Source organism: Microchirus variegatus, assembly GCF_963457635.1.
Source record: "Microchirus variegatus genome assembly, chromosome: 15".
Taxonomy (NCBI): Eukaryota; Metazoa; Chordata; class Actinopteri; order Pleuronectiformes; family Soleidae; genus Microchirus; species Microchirus variegatus.
This window is the reverse complement of record NC_139816.1, coordinates 19,182,398-19,201,333: the sequence shown is the minus strand read 5'-3', so window position 1 is coordinate 19,201,333 and position 18,936 is coordinate 19,182,398. Positions and strand designations below refer to the sequence as shown.

The 18,936-nt window shown below is 40.6% G+C and overlaps 1 protein-coding gene across 1 annotated transcript in view; it reads right to left on the bottom strand.

Annotated features, from left to right (window-relative positions):
* The window catches only part of vav3 (vav guanine nucleotide exchange factor 3), a gene marked incomplete at both ends in the record, with an annotated part of 95,298 nt that overhangs the window by 61,255 nt on the left and 15,107 nt on the right, over positions 1 to 18,936 (bottom strand). Inside the window, one exon of the mRNA XM_083901637.1 lies at positions 12,464 to 12,580. Coding sequence (XP_083757763.1) covers positions 12,464 to 12,580 — 117 coding nt within the window. The remainder of the gene's footprint in view (positions 1 to 12,463; positions 12,581 to 18,936) is intronic.

The following is an 18,936-nucleotide window of genomic DNA, read 5'->3' as shown; positions in this document are numbered from 1 at the left end:
CCCAACACCTCAGTGGACATCAGATTCAAGGACTTTTCAAGGCTTTTCCTGGAGAAATTCCCTAAAAATCAAGGACCATAATGTGCCGACATGACAGGGATGGCACATGGTGCCCAATTTTATTGATTTGCAGCACACACACCCTATCCGACAAAGTGATTGTCCTTTGGGGCAAGGTGGTCTTTGTAATGTTCTTTTGTGAGCCAGAGATCCTGGAATTTAGTAATTCTGACTCGACGTTGATATAGAACAACAAATATCAAATGAACTTATTTGTTGTGCAAAATTCAAGCACATTCAATGACCCACTTCTATCAAAAGTCCTTGAATTTACAAACTTCCAAGGATTTCAAGGAGCCCTGGGAACCCTGGGCAGAACATGTTCAGCCATGTTAGCAGCACAGCTCTGTCAGATCCAACACTTTGGTCCTTTGGATGGCTCACTGCTGGATGGATAGTTACGAAAAATGTGTTACAAATATTGCAGGCCCCTTGTGGTTAAAACGTAAGATGACTTTGGTCTTTGACGTCAGTGAAATAGCTTGAGATAGCTCACTGAAAAACACTTGTATGCCCATGCACTGTTCTCACAGGATGACTCCCACTGGGGTAAGTGATCCCCCCTCAATTCATCTAGTTCCAGCAGAATGTAATCAATTTGATGCGTTTCTGTAAAATTCTTCACAGATATTGAAAGTCCCCACGTGACACATTTCAATAACTTACGATTTTTCCCCTTGAACCACTTTTCATTTAGTGGCTTTAGAGGCTAAAATAAGACGGTGAAGAACACAAACAATACGGCTGAATCCAGCTTCACCACACATACAGATTCGCTGATCACGTCTGTAGGTGCTGTTCAAATCCACTATTCATCAAATCCACAACAGGCCTCATGTGGATTTTCTGCAGGTTTGAGAAAGTAGGTTTCCAATCCGTAAAAAATAAACTGTATACCATTTACACAGAGTGTGTCAAGTTCGCTGATATAGTGCGGTTTTATATTACATGTATAAATATCACACACTTGATCAAATGCATGTATTGCGGTATTTTAGTTGCTCTTTCGTGGAAACATACAGGTTACTCTCCTTGTTAGCATTTAGATCAAACTGCTTTACAGCACGGAGGGAGCATTTCTCTCCACATCTTCCATCGTCCCACCCTGACCACTGTTCCCTAGCAACAGAGCTGCAGCTGGACACAGCGCGGATCGCTAACAATAAGTTATGTCACAATTATTTCCATAAAAATCCAAGTTACATTTTTAACCTACAAAGAAGGTGGCCACTGAACTGGAAGAGAGCAATAGACATTTCCACTGACACCCTGGTGTTCTGTTCTTGTCAGGGTTGAAAAACCTCTAAAATAACATTTAGTCTATAAATGAGCAGTGCAGCAGTGCAAAACAATATGTATCTGTTTGTCATATAAATAGTTCAGTTGAAAGGTATCCTGTTGTGTTTGTTATGAAATGCTTTTTTATTAATTATTGAATAAAACAAACTCCTCACAATCCTCACAAAGTAACAAAAGCATAGCTGGCTTTCAAACCAATTCATCAGTCTAACCCTGTTGTGTCCTTCAGTCACAGTTAGATCATGTTCAGTCTATCCCCTGTAGTTCTACGTGGTAAAGCACCCGTGTAGTGAAGCTGAGGGGAAAAATCTGTCAGAAAGTAGGACAGTGAGAGGAGGAGGCTTGTTTTTGTAGACCTTCTCATCTGCCCTGGTAGTCTTTGATCCTGACCAACAGCGTCTTAGCTTCACATACACTCCTGCTGGTTTAGACACAGTAGTGGCCTACAAATACCTGGCATGTCAACATGGACAGGTAACCTCAATACCCAGCAACCCACTGAGATCTGCAGTGTGATACTCAGAAGCTGCAAGTAGAATAATCTGTGGGAAAGTGCTTGCAAAGCTATATAAAAAATATCTCTTTTGACTTTGGCCCGCATCACAAACATAATTTACCTTGAAGGGCATATGTGTTACTCCTTGCCAAATTTAAATGATACAGTCTTTAAGAGTTTAAAAAAATACATTTAAAATGCTCTGTACATTTACATTTAAGCATTTAGCAGATGCTTTTTTTCCAAATAGGAACAGTGAACTGACAGATGGCGATAGGGCAAAAGTGGTGTAGAAGAAGTGCTATAGGACAGAAGATGCTCTTGGAAGCGCTGGGTCTTCAAGAGCTTCTTGAAGATAGACAGGGAGAGCGCTCCAAGAGCTCGGTAGGTCATTCCACCAGCGTGGAACGGCACACGAAAATAATATGGATTATCTTGTGCGGGGAGTTGGCACGGCCAAACGACAACCCTTTCATGAACGAAGTGGTCGAGAGGTAACAAGTCTTTATGAGAGCATTTAAGTAGATGGGAGCAGACCCATGAAGCACTAGCATCAGTGATTTGAATTTGATGCAGGCAGTTCTTTACTGAAAACACTGGGATTGTGCCCACTGATAGAGCCAAACATAGACATACAAACTCTTTTTCTGATTCACATAATATGCTTTAATGAGGACCGAAGCAGGTGAATGTTGTTGTTCATTAGTGTTTGTACAGAATATAAAACATCAAAGCTCCGGTAACCACTTGTTTACCATGTAGCTACAACTTATTTCTTTGCTTCTTCATATGAACTTCATTTTCTCATCTTCAGGGTTTTTTAAAATAAAGCGGCAGAGATGTGTTTAACGGTTCTTGGTTCTTTTCCGTCTAACTTTTTAACGACCAATTCCCTCAAATTGAAGAACCCAATGTGCTGACACAGATTAAGACGGGAAGGCAATTTGCAAGAGACGATTCGCCGATGGCGTCCACTTTTATTGACTTGCATCACGCTCTGCATCTGGCCAAATGATTGTCCTTGGGATGTTGAGCAAGCCAGTATTCACTCGATGTATGTTCTTCCCAGTCTTTGTACATCAAGCAATGCAGGGCATGAAACAGTAGGTGATGTAGTAACAAACAAGGAAGATATTTAACCTATTTCGTGCACAAAATTAAACTGGAAATGAACTATTTTAGTCTCCATAATTCCTGACTACCCATTGTAATGTTCCCAGCTACTGTTTTCTATCATAATGTATTCAGAGGAGAATCTCTTCATTTAACTTGCACTTCTTCATTCTTATGATTTATTCTATCCTTCCTTTCAGAAGAAAAGAACCAGCTGGCTTCTTAAAATGAGTCATCATATTTTCAGCAGGGCTACCTGCTGTGGTTATGTGTCACACATTCAATGTGAAGCTGCCTTTGAACCGGTATGGGGTAACAATGAATAACACACACACACACACACTTCCAGGGACCGAGACCCAGTCACAGGAAAGGTAACACTTGATTGAGTCACAGACAGGGCAACACAGAGGCTAACTTCCAGAAATTAAGGTCAGGTTCAATTGTTTTGGTCTAATAATATGTGCCACACACACATGCACACGCACACAATACTGGTCTTAAATGCTTTGTTTGTTTATATAGTGTTGGTGGAAATAACCACCAATGAAGGCAGTTATAAATGCTCATTTCACCCAGAGCTGAGTATCCACTCATTGACAAGGGGCGCCGATGTGGGGCTCTGTTGTGACCATTTCCTCTTCCTGTTTCCTGCTGTTGACTGACACTTGAGATGAGTCAGTCGTCAGGGGATTCACTGCCAACACACACACATTCTCAGATGCACACACACACACCCATTTGCCTCATTTGTATTTAAAGGGAGAAGTGCAGTCGGAAGATCTGTTTCTGTTTGTATTTCAACTAGAAACACGAGGTGGGGGTAAAAGTCTGTCTCTGGCTCAGAAAAACAAATAACAGTCCAGAAAGCAACAATAAACTACAGCAATGAAACATAAACATAAACCAGACAGGACACACAGAATACACAGAAAAAAGTGTATTTAGGTTAATAAGCAGCCTGAAAAACAGTTGTAAGTTGAAAGTTGTCAGTGATTCTGCAGAACCAATATGGCTTTCATTGTCTAATATTTATTGAGGGTTATGTTATAATATCTTTTCCTAATATTTTATAAAGTAAGCGTGAGATAAAACACCTCACATGTTTCTCAACTACTTGCTTTTAGGTGTACATACGTGGACATTGTAGTCCAACTCTTGTGTTGCATTTTCGTCTTGACAGGCACAAAGTCACCCAGTATTGCAGACACCCGCCTCCTGCTTGGGTCCTGCAATCGACAACCAGCTCACCCTTTTCTGCCAGTGACCCTTTCACCACATGTTCAACAATCCCCCAACAAAAAGAAATTCCTGCTTTTTACTTTTCATCACTGCTGTTTCCCATTGTGTAGCACTTTCTGCAAAGCAGCTGCAGCGCAGACGATCTGCATCACATTTACACTTGCACGCATGCACCCAATGTACAGTGTCTGCTGGTCATGAGATCTATGTTTGTAGGAGTGTGCTTTTTGTCTATTTTATTGTGCTTATTTAAAACATAGTGTAATACTGTCTGCTCCAAATCCTGCTGTTGTAATAAGAGCATTTCCCCACTGTGTGATCAATAAAGTAAAATCTAATCTACATGGATCATATGTCAATCAGTGGCAGAATGGTCGTTTCTCAAACAGAAGATAGTGCCGGTGTGTCTCTGGATGCTTAACCCCAAATTTGCCTCTCATCATAATTAACACATATATTGTATTGTATTTAAGTATATAGTTATACTCAGAGCTGATGGAATAATATTGTAAATGTATGAGCTGTGGTGGTGGAAGCGTTGATTTGCAGAGTGAGGCAGCATTAGTGCAGCAAGAAATGAGGAAAGCTCTTAGTTAAATAGATCACCTTGTGTGTGAGAGTGGCTGAATCCTGATTAATAGATTCACATCGAGACAAAGAACCATCCACTCTCACACCCACGGTCAATTTAGAGTGTCCAATTTTTGCCTAATTCCCAAATCTGCATGTCTTTGGGCTGTGGGAGGAAATCGGAGAACCCAGAGAAAACCCACATACACACACAGGCCCATGTTCTGACCAGGTGGTCTTCTTGCTGCAAAGGCAAGAGTGATTATTCCAGTCCCAAGCTCAGATAAACAGAGAGGGGAGTGATGTCTGGAAAAAAAACGAAAAAAATCTATGATGTGCCTAAAGAAAATCCACTATGGTTACTGCACAAATTGGAAGAATTATTTTCCATTTTTAAATGAAACGCGGACCACAGGGACGGAAGTAAACCGGCAGACCGGTGAGGTTAAAGGGTGGAGATGAAATAGGCTTGACCTTTGGTAATGGCTAACATAGCAGACCGACACGAGCGTTGTGCTCACACGGCCATCACTGAAGGAGAAATCCCCCCCATCTTTAACCGCAGAGAGAGACAGTGAGCTCTCCGGTGTTATCACACATGTATACAGTGTGTGCATCGAAGGAAAGACAGCTCGTATGAGATGTGCGGTTCTTGTAAATGCAGTCAGTCTGTCACTGGGATTCCATGAATTATCCACTGAACCTCCAGTGCAGCAGGAATTACAGCAACAGCGCCAGTGAAGCACAAAAGTGCTTTCATTCCTACAGACTTCTCAGGATTTCTCTACAGTATACTGCACTAATTGAACTCTGGTGATTTAAGAACTCATGTCAGGCTCCTTTTCACCTCAGACTCTGCTGACGGCACAAATATTATGCGTCGAAACATGGAGACTATATAAGACGAGGGGGGGTTGGATTCTTTAAGAGACAAAGTGCAATATGTGACGTTTAATTTAGTGCCCGGTATTAGCGCAGTATATTGACGAACCGACACGCTGATCTTACCCTAATGGTAGCTCTTAGAACCACTGTCACTGCAGTGCAGAATTACACCCCGCATGGCCATTAGCACAAAACAGAAATTTGATATCTGGACACACAGATCTGCAAGAGAGAGAGAGAGAGAGCACAGCTGAAGGACAAAGGAAAGAGGAAGATGGGGGAAGATGATGAGGTAGTGGTGGTGGTGGGTGCGTTAGCCTTTAGCGGGTTTCCACACATACATTTATCACAGTCAACTGAAGAGGAAGACACCAATCAATAAGGCTTCCTTCTCTCATTTTGCTTTCTGTGGTCATTTCACCCCCACCGACTTAAAAAAAACAGCAACTTTATCAACCTGACAGTGCAGGAAAAACAAAGGCTTTCAAACTCTAGTGTTAATAGAGGAGTGGGCCGCTTCCAAGACAAGTGTGGATCTGAGTGGATAAAAATAAATAAATAAATAAATAGAAAAACTAAAACACATAAATCTGTCACAGAGAGTAGTAAAGGGTGATTTCATAGCGGATAGATGAGAAGAATATGATGCAGCTGTAAAAACATGAGCATGTGGCAGAGCTATCAGGCTATTTAGCTGACATATTACAGAGTGAAACACATGAAGTATTGTTAAAGGAGGTCGCAGTGCAGCAACAGAGTTTATCACTTAATAACATTCATAAATGTTTTATAGTTGCACTTCATATTCTGGTGTAACATTTAAAAAAAATGTTATTTAAATGTGATTGTAAAATGATTATTTTTGGATGTTTGCAATGCTGATGCACAGATGTGCAGGTCTTATTTGCCAAAATGTCCATATCTTAATTTAATGCACGACAGATATAGTAAATCCATACAAATTGGCTGAATAGCAATTCTTAAATTGCATTATTAGTTGGTTTAGTGGTGAAATAAAAACACTGTGCCAATAATTCAATTCAGTTTAATTTGTATAGTGCACAGACAGCATCATCGAAAGCAGAGAAACATCAACTCAATTCACACAATGAGTAAGCACTATAGGCGTCAGTGGAGAGAAAACTCCCTTTTAACAGGAATTCAAAGATGTTCAGCCTCATCTGCCTCGACCGGTTGGGGTGAAAGGAACAATGGGGGACAGATGAACGGTGGGGAGCGAAATGGGGGACAGAAAGCAAAAGAGGGAGGTGAGGTAGAGACAGAAGAAAGAGACTATGAAACCAATAAGGGGCCACTTTGCTTTTTAACCAAATTCAGATGATAATAAATTCATATAATCATCTGAATTTGCTTCATCCTTTGTGGATGATTTTCACACAATTTATTGTTTCAGGGCTGAAACGGGATATGCGTTCCGTGACAGGTCAATCTGTGACACTTATTTTCCAGGAATGAAGATTCTCATGTGATGGAGTTATGGAAGGTTCCTGTCAGCAACTTTGACACTATTTCTGCGATCGGCCACAACGAGAGACTTTGCAGTAAAACAGAAGTGAGGCCCGTTAGTCAACCATGATGAGAGAGGCACATTTCAAAAACGATGTTTCTCAATGAGATCGGGGGGGGGGGGGGGGGGGGGGACATGTGACATGTGGAAGAGTTTCTCAGAAGACACTGCTCATCATCACACATTTTATTCCATCTACAGTCAAATTGACGCCATATTATATTAATCATTGTCACAGAAACAGCAGCTATTTCCTGTGAATCCACCAACACTTCTGCCTTCAGTAGAAATGCCTGTGGGTGGCTATATTTGTATTATCTTACTTATTATGTGTCATTTATTTATCACATTTTCTGTTCATCATCTCCTGACAACTGCATGCACTCGTTTAGTGACATACAATGATTTTATCATTTGATTATGTATTGACGTATATAGACTCAGAGTCACTTTGTGCACATGCATACACATAACAACTTATTAATAATGGATAGTAGGCTACTATTAGCAGCGCCCTAAGGGATAATCTGAATAACACTATTGCCAGCAATGCTATTCATAGAAAGGCATTCAGTGATTACAGAAATGCATTCTCACAAAAGGGCAAACATTTAGTAGGAAAACAGCATCTTTTGTCATTTAAAGACTTATTTTCTTGTTTCTAAAATCAAGGAAAATTTAATGTCTTTCAAAGACAATATGATAAAGTGATTTTCTTTCTAATTTAATGACCATCTTAAAATTTAAAAAACATCCCTACAGTACATTGACTAATCCAGATACATCAAATCACTTGGAAAATCCTCTCGAAAGTCTTCTGCAAATACAATTGAAACAGTAATATGACATCATAGCTCTCTCGATATCGTCCCCAAACTCCTCACAGCAATCGACTCTAAATCCTTCTCTGTTAAACGTGTATCAGAGTGCGCGCATCACGGCCCGTGCAGCCAAGTTTCTTTCTGTCCCTGCAGAGACTTCCAATCCTCCGTGTGTCTACAGACAGATGTGCAGAACAGATGTTTCTGCACACACAGAACTGTATGTGTTCCTATAGCACAGGCAATATGCAGCCACGTTTTCAATCAAATAACTCCAAAAAGTTTTGTTTTTATGAGTGAGGTTAAAGGGATAGTTCGGATATTTTTTTAACATTAAGTTGTTTGACACAGACCCCAGGAGTAGAGCAATGTTGTTAAATCATTTAACAAGTCTCCGGTTCAGAGCTGAGAAAAGCAGTTCTGAGAGAGAGTTTGGGACACAAAGCTAACGGGTTTTAAACCACATGCATGCATATGTTAAAGGTCCCATATTAAGCAAAATCAACTTTGTAATCATTTTAATCCTTATATTTGGGACTCTGGAGGCCCTATCAATCGCCAAAGTGTGAAAAAAGATGACTCACTCATGTTTTTGTGGTCCTCCTCAGTCTAAGTACAGGAGGATAAAACACGCAATGTTGACTTCCACGCTCATTGGGACGTCACAATGCGCTAAATTCCTGGAATTGTTGTCTCACGGAGCTCCGCTTTGTCCGTAAAACACGCAAGAGTGTTGGCGAGGGCAACAGTATCCGAGAACCGGAAGTCCGCGAAGTCCGCCAATAGTTCTATTCTTGGCTCCACAGTGCAGCACAGAGCTCTACACAAACTCCCAGCCTCAGAGGATTTATATGTCCAGTGGATACATGTTATGACAGCAATGTGCCTGCTAGAGCCTGCAAATTATCACTTTTCGGAATGCTAACTGCTGTTAGCTCCCAGTAGCCTCTGTTGCTGATGTCATTTCCTGTCCATTAAGTTTTGTTTTACTTTTTTTTTAAGGTGCTCCTAAAGAGATACTACTAATCCGAGCGTTCTGAACAGGGCTGTTTTGGCAGGGTGATTGAACCGCTGTGGTGCTTCATCCTTAAGGTATTTTGACCAAAGCATGTCACAGACATGTGCATTAGGACACCAGGGAACGAGGTTAACTTGGAGAAACGGGTTATAATGTGGGATCTTTAAGTTACAGTCTGTTTTAGTCAGAGAGAGTCAGGGAAATTAAACAAACAAGCACGTCCGACTAAGAAACTGATGATGAACCGTGTAAAGAATATCCATCAGGTTATCTTTATGAGCCAGAGTACACAGACCAGGAACTTTACCAGAGCGAGAGAACAGACAGAGAGAGAGAGAGAGGAGTAGTGGCAGCTTCACCCATTTCCTCCACTCCTCACCTCATTAGCCTCTGTAGAGCCAGACAAGGATTACGGAGCTGATTCAGGGATGTAAAATCCACTCTTTGAACTTTGCTGGACTCGCTCAAGAGTCATCAAAGTGAAATCACAGCAAGTGAAACTGTTGGAAGGGAATCAACTTCACCTCGTACTGACTCGAAGCCATTCAAATCGAGTTCACACATCACAACTCGTAAAATGACTGCCTGATTCTCCCAGGACACACACATGCAAGAAGTGATACAGGAAATGATGTGTAGTGAATCGATCTGTCTTTCTCTTCTTTTTCTGGTGTTCTACATCTGTTTTTCATTTTCTGCATCCCATCTTTAGACCATCCAATCTGATCGGAGTCAATCCGATCAGATTTATGCAATCTGGGAATTTTGTCGGCGACGAGTTGGCAGAACTTGTGCCGCATGTTTGCGTTCACACAATATGACGATTCTGGGCCAGTCGGCTACTTTTGTATGCGAGCTGCAAAACTCTTCGCTGACTGGGGCATAGATTTTTTTTTTTTTTTTTTATCATAAATAAGGCTTTGGTATAACTCAGATGTTTTGCTTGAAATATTTTCAAAGCATTTCAAACACGGAGCTTCAACAGCAGGAGAGACCGTCTGCAATATGTGATGCTACAAGAAGCAGCTAACAGCGTAGTTTAGCATAACAGGAATGGGGAAAACACCAAGGACGGATTTACATAAATCAAAGTGTCTTTGGTAAAAAAAAAAATTAAAAATGGAGGCAGATGTTCCGCTGTGGCGACCCCTAAAGGGAGAAGCCGATAGAAGAAAAGGAAAAGAAAATGTCTTGATTGAAGTGATCAAATATATATACACATTTGGGTTCTTCTAGAAAGAACTTCAAACAACAGCACTACTTTTTAAGTGCAAATACATATGGGCTAAAATAAAATGAAAAATCATAAGAGTATGCAAATCTATCTGTAACATCTTGTGAGGACAAAGCTGTCCATGTGCACATCCTGATCATCAAGACTCCACACTGAAAACGCTCCCCTATGAGGCAAAGGCAGAAACATGCCAAAAGTGTTTTTAATTATAGATGTCTAAATGAATAGATGATTTAATACTCTCTGCTTCTTAATTCACTTCAGGATCCCAGCAAAAAAAAAGAAAAGAAAGAAAGTGGAGCTTTCAAGTTGTGATAAATATGACCATATCTAAAGCCCCTTTCATTTCCCTTCTCAATACTTTGGATTATATTTATTTTTTCATAATGTGCAGTGCCGCTGAAGTGTATTCATCTGAAGGACAGTACTATCACTTCTTTTGTATGTGAAAGCCTTCAATTAGTCAACACATATCTCATTCTCACTGGTCAAAAAACAGTGTAATCCCAGTGTAACAGACCAAATTAACCACTGCCCATAATAAACCCGGGTATAGTTTGGTCCAGACTATACCCAGGGAATAAACTGTTCTAGAGTATACCCTCGTATACCCCTCCTGTGAAGAGATTTTGATTGTACTTTCATAGTATATTACTCACTAATATTGATAAACAGGAAAATGAACATGTATATACCCTGGAATAATCTATATTTTAGCCAAAAATAAAACATGAACTTGAAATGACATCAACTACTTGAGTAAGTTTCATACATTTATCCAAAACAAGTCTCTAATTACTAACAAACTTTTGATATTTCACATTTTATTAGAGTAATATTGATGTGGTCGATTGTCGCCTTGTATTGTGCAATGAAGCTTGTTCTTTTTTGACTTGGTATATGAGGGGTATAGTGTGGCCTAGGCTAATTTATACTCCGGGGTTAAAGCGGCCTAGGCCATAATATACCAGGGTATAATTTAGCAAAGGTCGCTTCAACCCCGTGTTTATTCTGGACTGGGGGTACACTATGGCCTGTTAAACCGGGTTAAATGTGTTTCTCACGAGTGAGCGTGTGATCAACTCCAAGGTCAAATGACATCGTTGTGTGACTAATACTGTTATCAGTAGGAAGTTAAAGGTCAATTCAATGACTAAAGTCCAAGATACCAAATAGTTTTCATTGTAAAAAAGGTGTTTTTTCTTCCACCTTTGACTCTTTTTGTTTCCATGGTGTCTCAATTCATGCACACGTGGGTGGAAAAACAAGAAAGAACAACCACTGGCAATGAGAGTCATTTTAGTAGCCTTTGACTTACTTCGGTTTAATAATCCTGTGTATAATTGTTCAGTTTTAAAGTGAAAGAGACTTTCAGGAACTAACATAAAGAGCTAAATATTCAGCACTGGACACACACACACATTTTAGGTTACTATCATAGGGCCGATTAACAGCACACTGTGTTTATACACCTTTGATCTCATCTGTTTATGACATTAACATACTGTTTTTGAAAGTCCAACTTCCCCATGATGTTAGGTAATGTCAGCTAATCAATTGTAAAGTCTCTCTGTCTTCATGTTTCTTCTCCCTCACACACCCACACACGACCTGTCATCACATATAAAACCACCTCTCTCCCACTCAAGGCTACAGCCTCTAATTAAACCTCGTGGGGAATTGAGGAGGACGGCGGTGCTGTCAAGGAGCCACATGCAGTTTCACGGCGAACAAGCAGAGTCCTATCAAAGTAACGAACCTCAGGCGAGACTTTTAACCCCACGTGAAGTCTGCACGCTGAGGCATTTTCACTCTAATGAGAGGAAGCCATTAAGCTGCCGGGTCGTTTCGCTGAGTTGGGCTTTTGGACTGTGGGTAAAGCTGCAGCGTGTCATCAGACAGCGTTTAGCACCTGTAATGCCAGGAAGAACATCTACTAATGACGGTGTAGACATGACAGACAGCCCATAGGGAACAACAACTAATAAAAAGACTGGATTTCATTTGGAATATACCATGAAAAAGAACTCAGAAAAATGAGCTCTTTCACTATGAATCATTTTGACTAAGTTCTATAACTTTGACACAAAAACACCCATTTGACTAATTTGGTTCAGCCTTGGGGTTGGACAGCTGGCACACACAGTGAGCATGGACGCAGGCAAGAGCCAAGCCTGACTGAGCACTCCTGTCTTACCTTTCCAAAGTCCCGGACGTCGAAAAGGTCAAAGGCCTCGAACAGCTCGCTCTTCTTCATGCCAAATATCTCGATACACGCTGCCAGAAAGGTCCTGATATTCTTCAGGCACAGGAACTGTTTTAGGAGAGAGAGCGAAGACAGAGTCTTGTTAGTCGGTGAATCACATGGAAACGTAACAACGGCACGAGTTGTTGTCTTTCATCGACATTGTCCGTGTTATCAGTGGTGCAGCTTCGAAAAAACAGACAAATCAGTGTTTATTGGCACCACAAGAGCATCTTGGTTTATTAATACAATGCTTTTCCTGGTAAACACAGGCCAGCAGAGCAGTGGCCAATTAGGAGCAGACAATTCAACCGAGCAGGGAGAGATGAGATGTGGTGAAAGAGATTTTATTTACTCCCGCAATACACTTTGTCTTTATTTAACATATGTAAATAAAGAGCGATCTATGACCACTGTTCATCTGTATATATTGTGCGAACATGTGTATCAGTGTGAAGAACAACACTTAATGAACTATGTAAATAACCATTTATTTGGCCCCAGTGTGCGCACAAAAAAATAATGCATCAATAATTCAAATCAAAAAGAAAGATACATGGATACAAACATCTCCGGCGAGCCACTGTTACCAGACAATAACAACACTCTAACCACCTAACCAGTGGTCCCACCAGAAACACTGAGAAAAACGAGACAAACTCTTTTCACTGTCCCTCAAAGATCCCTTCACAGGTTCCTACAGTAGTAGGGATGTGTCATATGTGACAATTATTTATCCTATTTCAGAGAAACGAATGCTGTTGCTCGTACTGCTTCTACCTCTGATTCTTTTCACGCACAAGTTCGTTGTTATGGGCCTTTCATGCATTTGGTTTTCCATTCCATTCCAGTTGAAGGAACATCCCCTAAACTCGGAAATTCTGACTTCCAACTACAACTGGAATGCAGCAATACCTTCAGATGGAAGCCTTTGGCCTTGAGGCTTTAACCTTTTACCACCCAAGCCTCAAAATGTCAGCATTTGATATTTTACCCATAAAAGGGCCAGAAATGTCCTGTAAAGGGCCTTTGCCCATTTTTCCAGAGCAACGTTCAATATCTGGCAGTTATTAACAATTCACTGCAAGTAGTGTCTAACAATTTATAATGAAAAAACACAAAATAGTGCTTGTTAAAAGTGCCATATGTAAGAATGTGGCCAAAAACGGTTACTACATTCAAATTCAAAATACAGAGGTCTTTTATGTTTTCGTTTTCTGACGTAACTGGCAACCCATGGTTGCTCAGCAGCTGAGACACTACTGACTGCAATGATTGGTAGACAGCGGTAGGTGGCGCCACATGCCAAAACATGATTTCAAAACATAAACATGATTTGCAGTCTGCAAAACTTTTTTTTTAATGCAAATATTTTGGCTGGACTGTTGTTGTTGGTGATTTATATATGAACATTATTCCTGAGTCTCTGTGACATATTAGGAGGATTTTATGGCCAGTTGCTGACGCAGATACACACCAAAAAAACAGCGTTAATAGGAACTTCCGGTCTAGGTTCGCTTTAAGGAAGAGTGTAGTGGCTCTATAGTTTTGTTGTTTTTTTTCCTCTTTCCAATCTATCGCTATTGCAATTTTGTGGTTATCCCTCTGGGATAACTTTGAGACACCCCTGAGTCCGCACCTGCATTCCGATAGCACAAACATCGCTCTCTCTAATGTAAAGTTTGCTTGTGCAAACGTGTCATCTGCTCTGCGTTAAAGGGTTAAAACAACATCATCATGGTCTCCTTAGTTTTGGAAGCATTTTCTGGAAATCACTTTTGGTGATTCCAAAGTGTATCAGTGACATAAACGGAGAAATCTAGTAACGTCGAGGCAACACAGGGGCCTACGTACAGGATATAATGAGAACAGATTTTGTTCTGAGCCTGTATATATACAACACATTGTGTACATTATCCATCATATGTGAACATTTAGTAAACATTATACTTTATGATACAGACTGCACACATATCGTGATAGCTGCAGTTCCACCCTGTTTTCCTTCAACTGAGCAAACTGTTTCTAAAAGCAAACACACCCACAACTCAATAAAACACCACGCTGTTACTCAGAGATTGAATCCAGATTAATCTACAATATAGAGAAAGGCTACTCCCAAAACACATGAAGGCCAGACCTCACTTTGACTCTTATTTATGAGCCTCATAAACACATCAGTCTCTTTTGACTTATTTGCTTGCTCTCTTCAGATTGTTTTTTTCGTGCAACAGGGTGAAAGGCAGTAGAGTTATGTTTTGAGTAGTCTTTCTTTTAATTCTGGAATAGTGTAATATAATACTGTCACTAGAAGAAAAAAAAAAAAAACATTGTGACGCACTTTAGTTTGCTCACCCTCAATAACCTCCAGACAGAGTTTTCATTACTTTTTATTTCCCTGTTGAGCTGCAGTGGAGGAACAGTGACAGTATATTTGAAAAATTGGAACCTGATTTTGCTGAAGTCAAAAATTAATTTTGGAGATAAATTAATTTTTAATGATAAATAGGCATTTATCATAAAAGAAATAGTATCATGCAAATGTAATTCCTTCATTTTAACATCCAGGCTTTACAGGATAACCTAAATTATAAGACGCTGAAGAAGATACATGGGAACAACTGCCAAAACAAGAACATGGTTCAGGTTGAACCCACTTTTTCAACATCTCCTCTGTCCTGACATTGACCGTGCTGTTTTCTCACCTCCATATTGATCAGCCTTATCAGTGATGATAACTACAGCATTTATTATCTACAAGCTAATGACATGACATCCAGTTTGTGGGCTAACAACTTTGTTGCCAGCAAATAAAGAATCATAATGCAGGTATTGTCAGGAAAGGGGAGAACAACAGGCCAATAAGGGAATACTGTGCGCCTAATTACAGCAGCAGTGGGGTGCATCCTGGGCATGAAATCAAGCAATCAATAAAGCAACTCCACTAATAAACAGGGTTGTTTACTGGGAGCGTCTCATCTACAGCCTAAACCCTGAGCTAATGATCTTAATGGGGCCTCGCCCAGACACTATTCATCTGAATTATCTGCCGAATGCCACTAACAAAATGGAGACAACTTAGAAATGATGGCCTTACAGGTCTTGTGAGGTGGCCGGCTGTCTGCAGGCAGGAAAGAGGGATGGTAACATGCTGTGACTTATACCGCCCATTAGCTTTCCTGTAGCTGATACAGGATAGAACAACACAGAGAGCTGATGAAAGAGTTATACAGGAAGTGATGTTGCCACGTTTACTGTGCACCACATGGATGAGGTTGAGTAGAATTGCAGCATTTACTTAAAGCTGATTATCATTTCTGCATCTGTTTGGTCTTTGTGAACCTATTTATATTTAACACTTAGGCTGATTTTTTCCATTACAGTGATGAAATGTATATACAGAAGCTATAAGAATATGATATAGATTGTCTTGTATCCTTTTTTTTCTGCGCTACCTAGGTAATCTAATGAAATGATGACTATATAAACACACCTGAACAAAAATTATCTCAGAATTATTCAAATCAGCTTGTGTTGAATGTGTTTAATTTAGCTAACGACCACACACACAAAAACAGAGATGAACCCGTTTTCAAAGCTTGAAATTATAAAAAGATGCATTTTGACATCTTCTACTGCTTTATCCTCTACATGAGGGTCGCGTGGGGCCAATCTCAGCCGACATAGGACAGATCGCCAGTCCATCACAGAGCCACATATAGAGACAAACAACCATTCACTCTCCCAATCACACCTACGGTCAATTTGGAGTGTCCCTAATCCCTTTTATATTGCATGTTTTTGAACTGTGGGAGGAAACTTAAGAACCAGGAGAAAAACCTACACTGCTTCAGTGTAAACTTAATATATATATAACACCATAAAGAAAATATAAAATCTGTATGGCAAGGCATGTCAGTCCACAAAATTCTCTCAAAAATCAGTCTATGCATGCCACTGAAAAAAATAATAATTCCTTTCCACGACAGACAACATTTACCACGGAGGGTTAGAAGTTACTCACTAACTTTATACCCTGTCAAAAGTACTGTAGGTCGTAACCAGAGGTGGAAAGTAACGAAATACATTTACTCAAGTTACTGCATTGAATACTACCCTCACACCCCACGCAAAGTACCTAAGTAACTTTTACTTAAAGTACATTTCAAATGAACTTCTTTTTACTTCTACTTGAGTACATTTTCAGATGACTACTTTTACTTCTACTTGAATAATATTTCATCAAAGTATCGGTACTTTTACTTGAGTACAATATTTTAGTACTTTTTCCACCTCTGGTCGTAACGTGGCACGCATGATGGAACTGGTATAGGAGGCGACATCAGTGCCGGCACTGGCACAACAAACTCGGCGCCGTATGGTTGTGGCTTGTGTGTTTGAGCAGTGAAGCGTTGTGGCTGAGTCAGACCATGGAGCGAGGACAACAGTGCAAACAGAGGACAATAAAAAAAAAAAAACCTGGAGAAGAGATTTGAATCAACAAAGCTGCATTAATTGGATGTTTGAAAAACATGTTTTAATGTGCATTCTCCACCTATCCATCCACTACACAGTAACGGCATCAAAAACACATGCAATGTGACTGCCTTTCAAACGTGTTTCCTAACAACCCTTATGTCATCACCCTCTCCTTCTTCTTCTTCTTCTTTTTCTTATTGGCTAACAGATTTAGAGGAAGTGAGTTTCATTAGCTGTTTCCTGTTTCACCCAGTCTGCGCCATTAACGTGTGGAAGCCGGACATCATCGTTATAGACAATCTGTCAGTGTCGCCTTTCAAAAAAACGAAGAGCAGGGGCAGGCAGCAGAACTCATGCTGGGTTTTTTTTTTTTTTCCCTAACACACCTTCACCCCTGTGGTCCCCCAGTGAGATATGATTTGTGCGTACATCAAAAAAACTCCAGCTGAATTAGGATTCACAGTGGCCTTAACAAGAATGAGAGAAGCCCCCAAGCAGAGCTCTGCAGATAAGAGGCAGCGCAACGTAACGAGCGAGCAGCGAGCGAATAATATTCAGTGTTTACACTTGTTCACATCACTTTCTTTTATCGCGCAAGTACATCCTGTCTGCCTGGAGTCTCTTGAGAGTCCCACAGGACCTCAGTATATTATCTGAGGGAAGCAGCTTCACAGAGACAGCGTCCCTGGTGCATTGAGCTTAAGACACAGAGCGCCGTAATCCAGCAGAGAGGAGCAGAATGAGGCAGCTTGCACTTACTGCAACGCTGTCACCTCATTCCATGACTGAGGTGAACGGCCTTGTGTGTGCACGTGTGTAATCTATGTATGTACTAGATTATAGAAAATGGTGCTCACCGTTACTATGGAGTGCACTTTTAAAGCTGATGCAATGAATCAGGAAGTATGCCTGGAAAAAACGGTCGACATAGCAGGGCGTTTTTTTGGGGGGGGTTTTCTGATCATCGAGGAACAAGTGACTGACCTAACACTTTTTAAACCTAGTAGCAGTGTGACATTTGCCTTTTACTCTTATATTTTCTCATTTTATGGATTTCATTGTAAGTTTTATTCCTGTTTTATTATTTCCTGATGTTGTTTGAAGCACTTGTGTCTAACTCGTGGGTGTTGTAAAGGGTTATATAAATAAACGGTGATTGATTGCCCGTTGAGACTCTCTCCTGTGAGCGCCTCTCGTCAGATTAGCGTGGACAGATGAAAAATTGTCTGACGCATCAGATGATATCTGACTCTCTTTTACGCCACGGCTCACACCGGAGAGACGTGTGTGCCGTGCGTGACGGCTCCGGTGCTGATCTGATCTGCTGCGTTTCAAACAGGACGCGTGTTTTGCTGAGGATCTGCCGCTCACCTTTTGCTGTGTTTGACATGGGAAATCCTAACACATACTTTTAAATGCATGCCTCTGTGTACTGACCTAGATGCCAAGACTCTACATCACACCTGCACGTATTTCACAAAAAAGCTTTGTTGAATAACAATGTAATCGGGGAACTGTATCGGAAGCTTCTGTTTTTGTGCATCCACTGCTAGAAAGGACCTGTATGCAGATTGGGTATAGTGGAAGAGTCAGTATCTCTGAACTCCCCAACATCTCTGAACTTTCTTGAAATCTTATTGGTCAAAACCAGCCATCATCATGCTGAAGATTGAGTTGTGAGGCTGTAAATAGAGAACAGATGAGGGGCAGTAAAGTCATTCTCTCACAGATTACTTGATTTCCATTTTGCTGAACCACAAAATGGACTTTACTAATGTCAAATATCCTGCCTACCTTTAAACTGTGTTGAGGTAAAATGTTATCTTTGTCTCCAATCTTTGGCAAAACACAACGGTTTCATTTAAAAGAGGGCGACATTAGACACATTAGCCATCAATCAGCTGTTTTATCCCCTTTCCAGTCTCTCTGATAAGCAGCTACTGGCG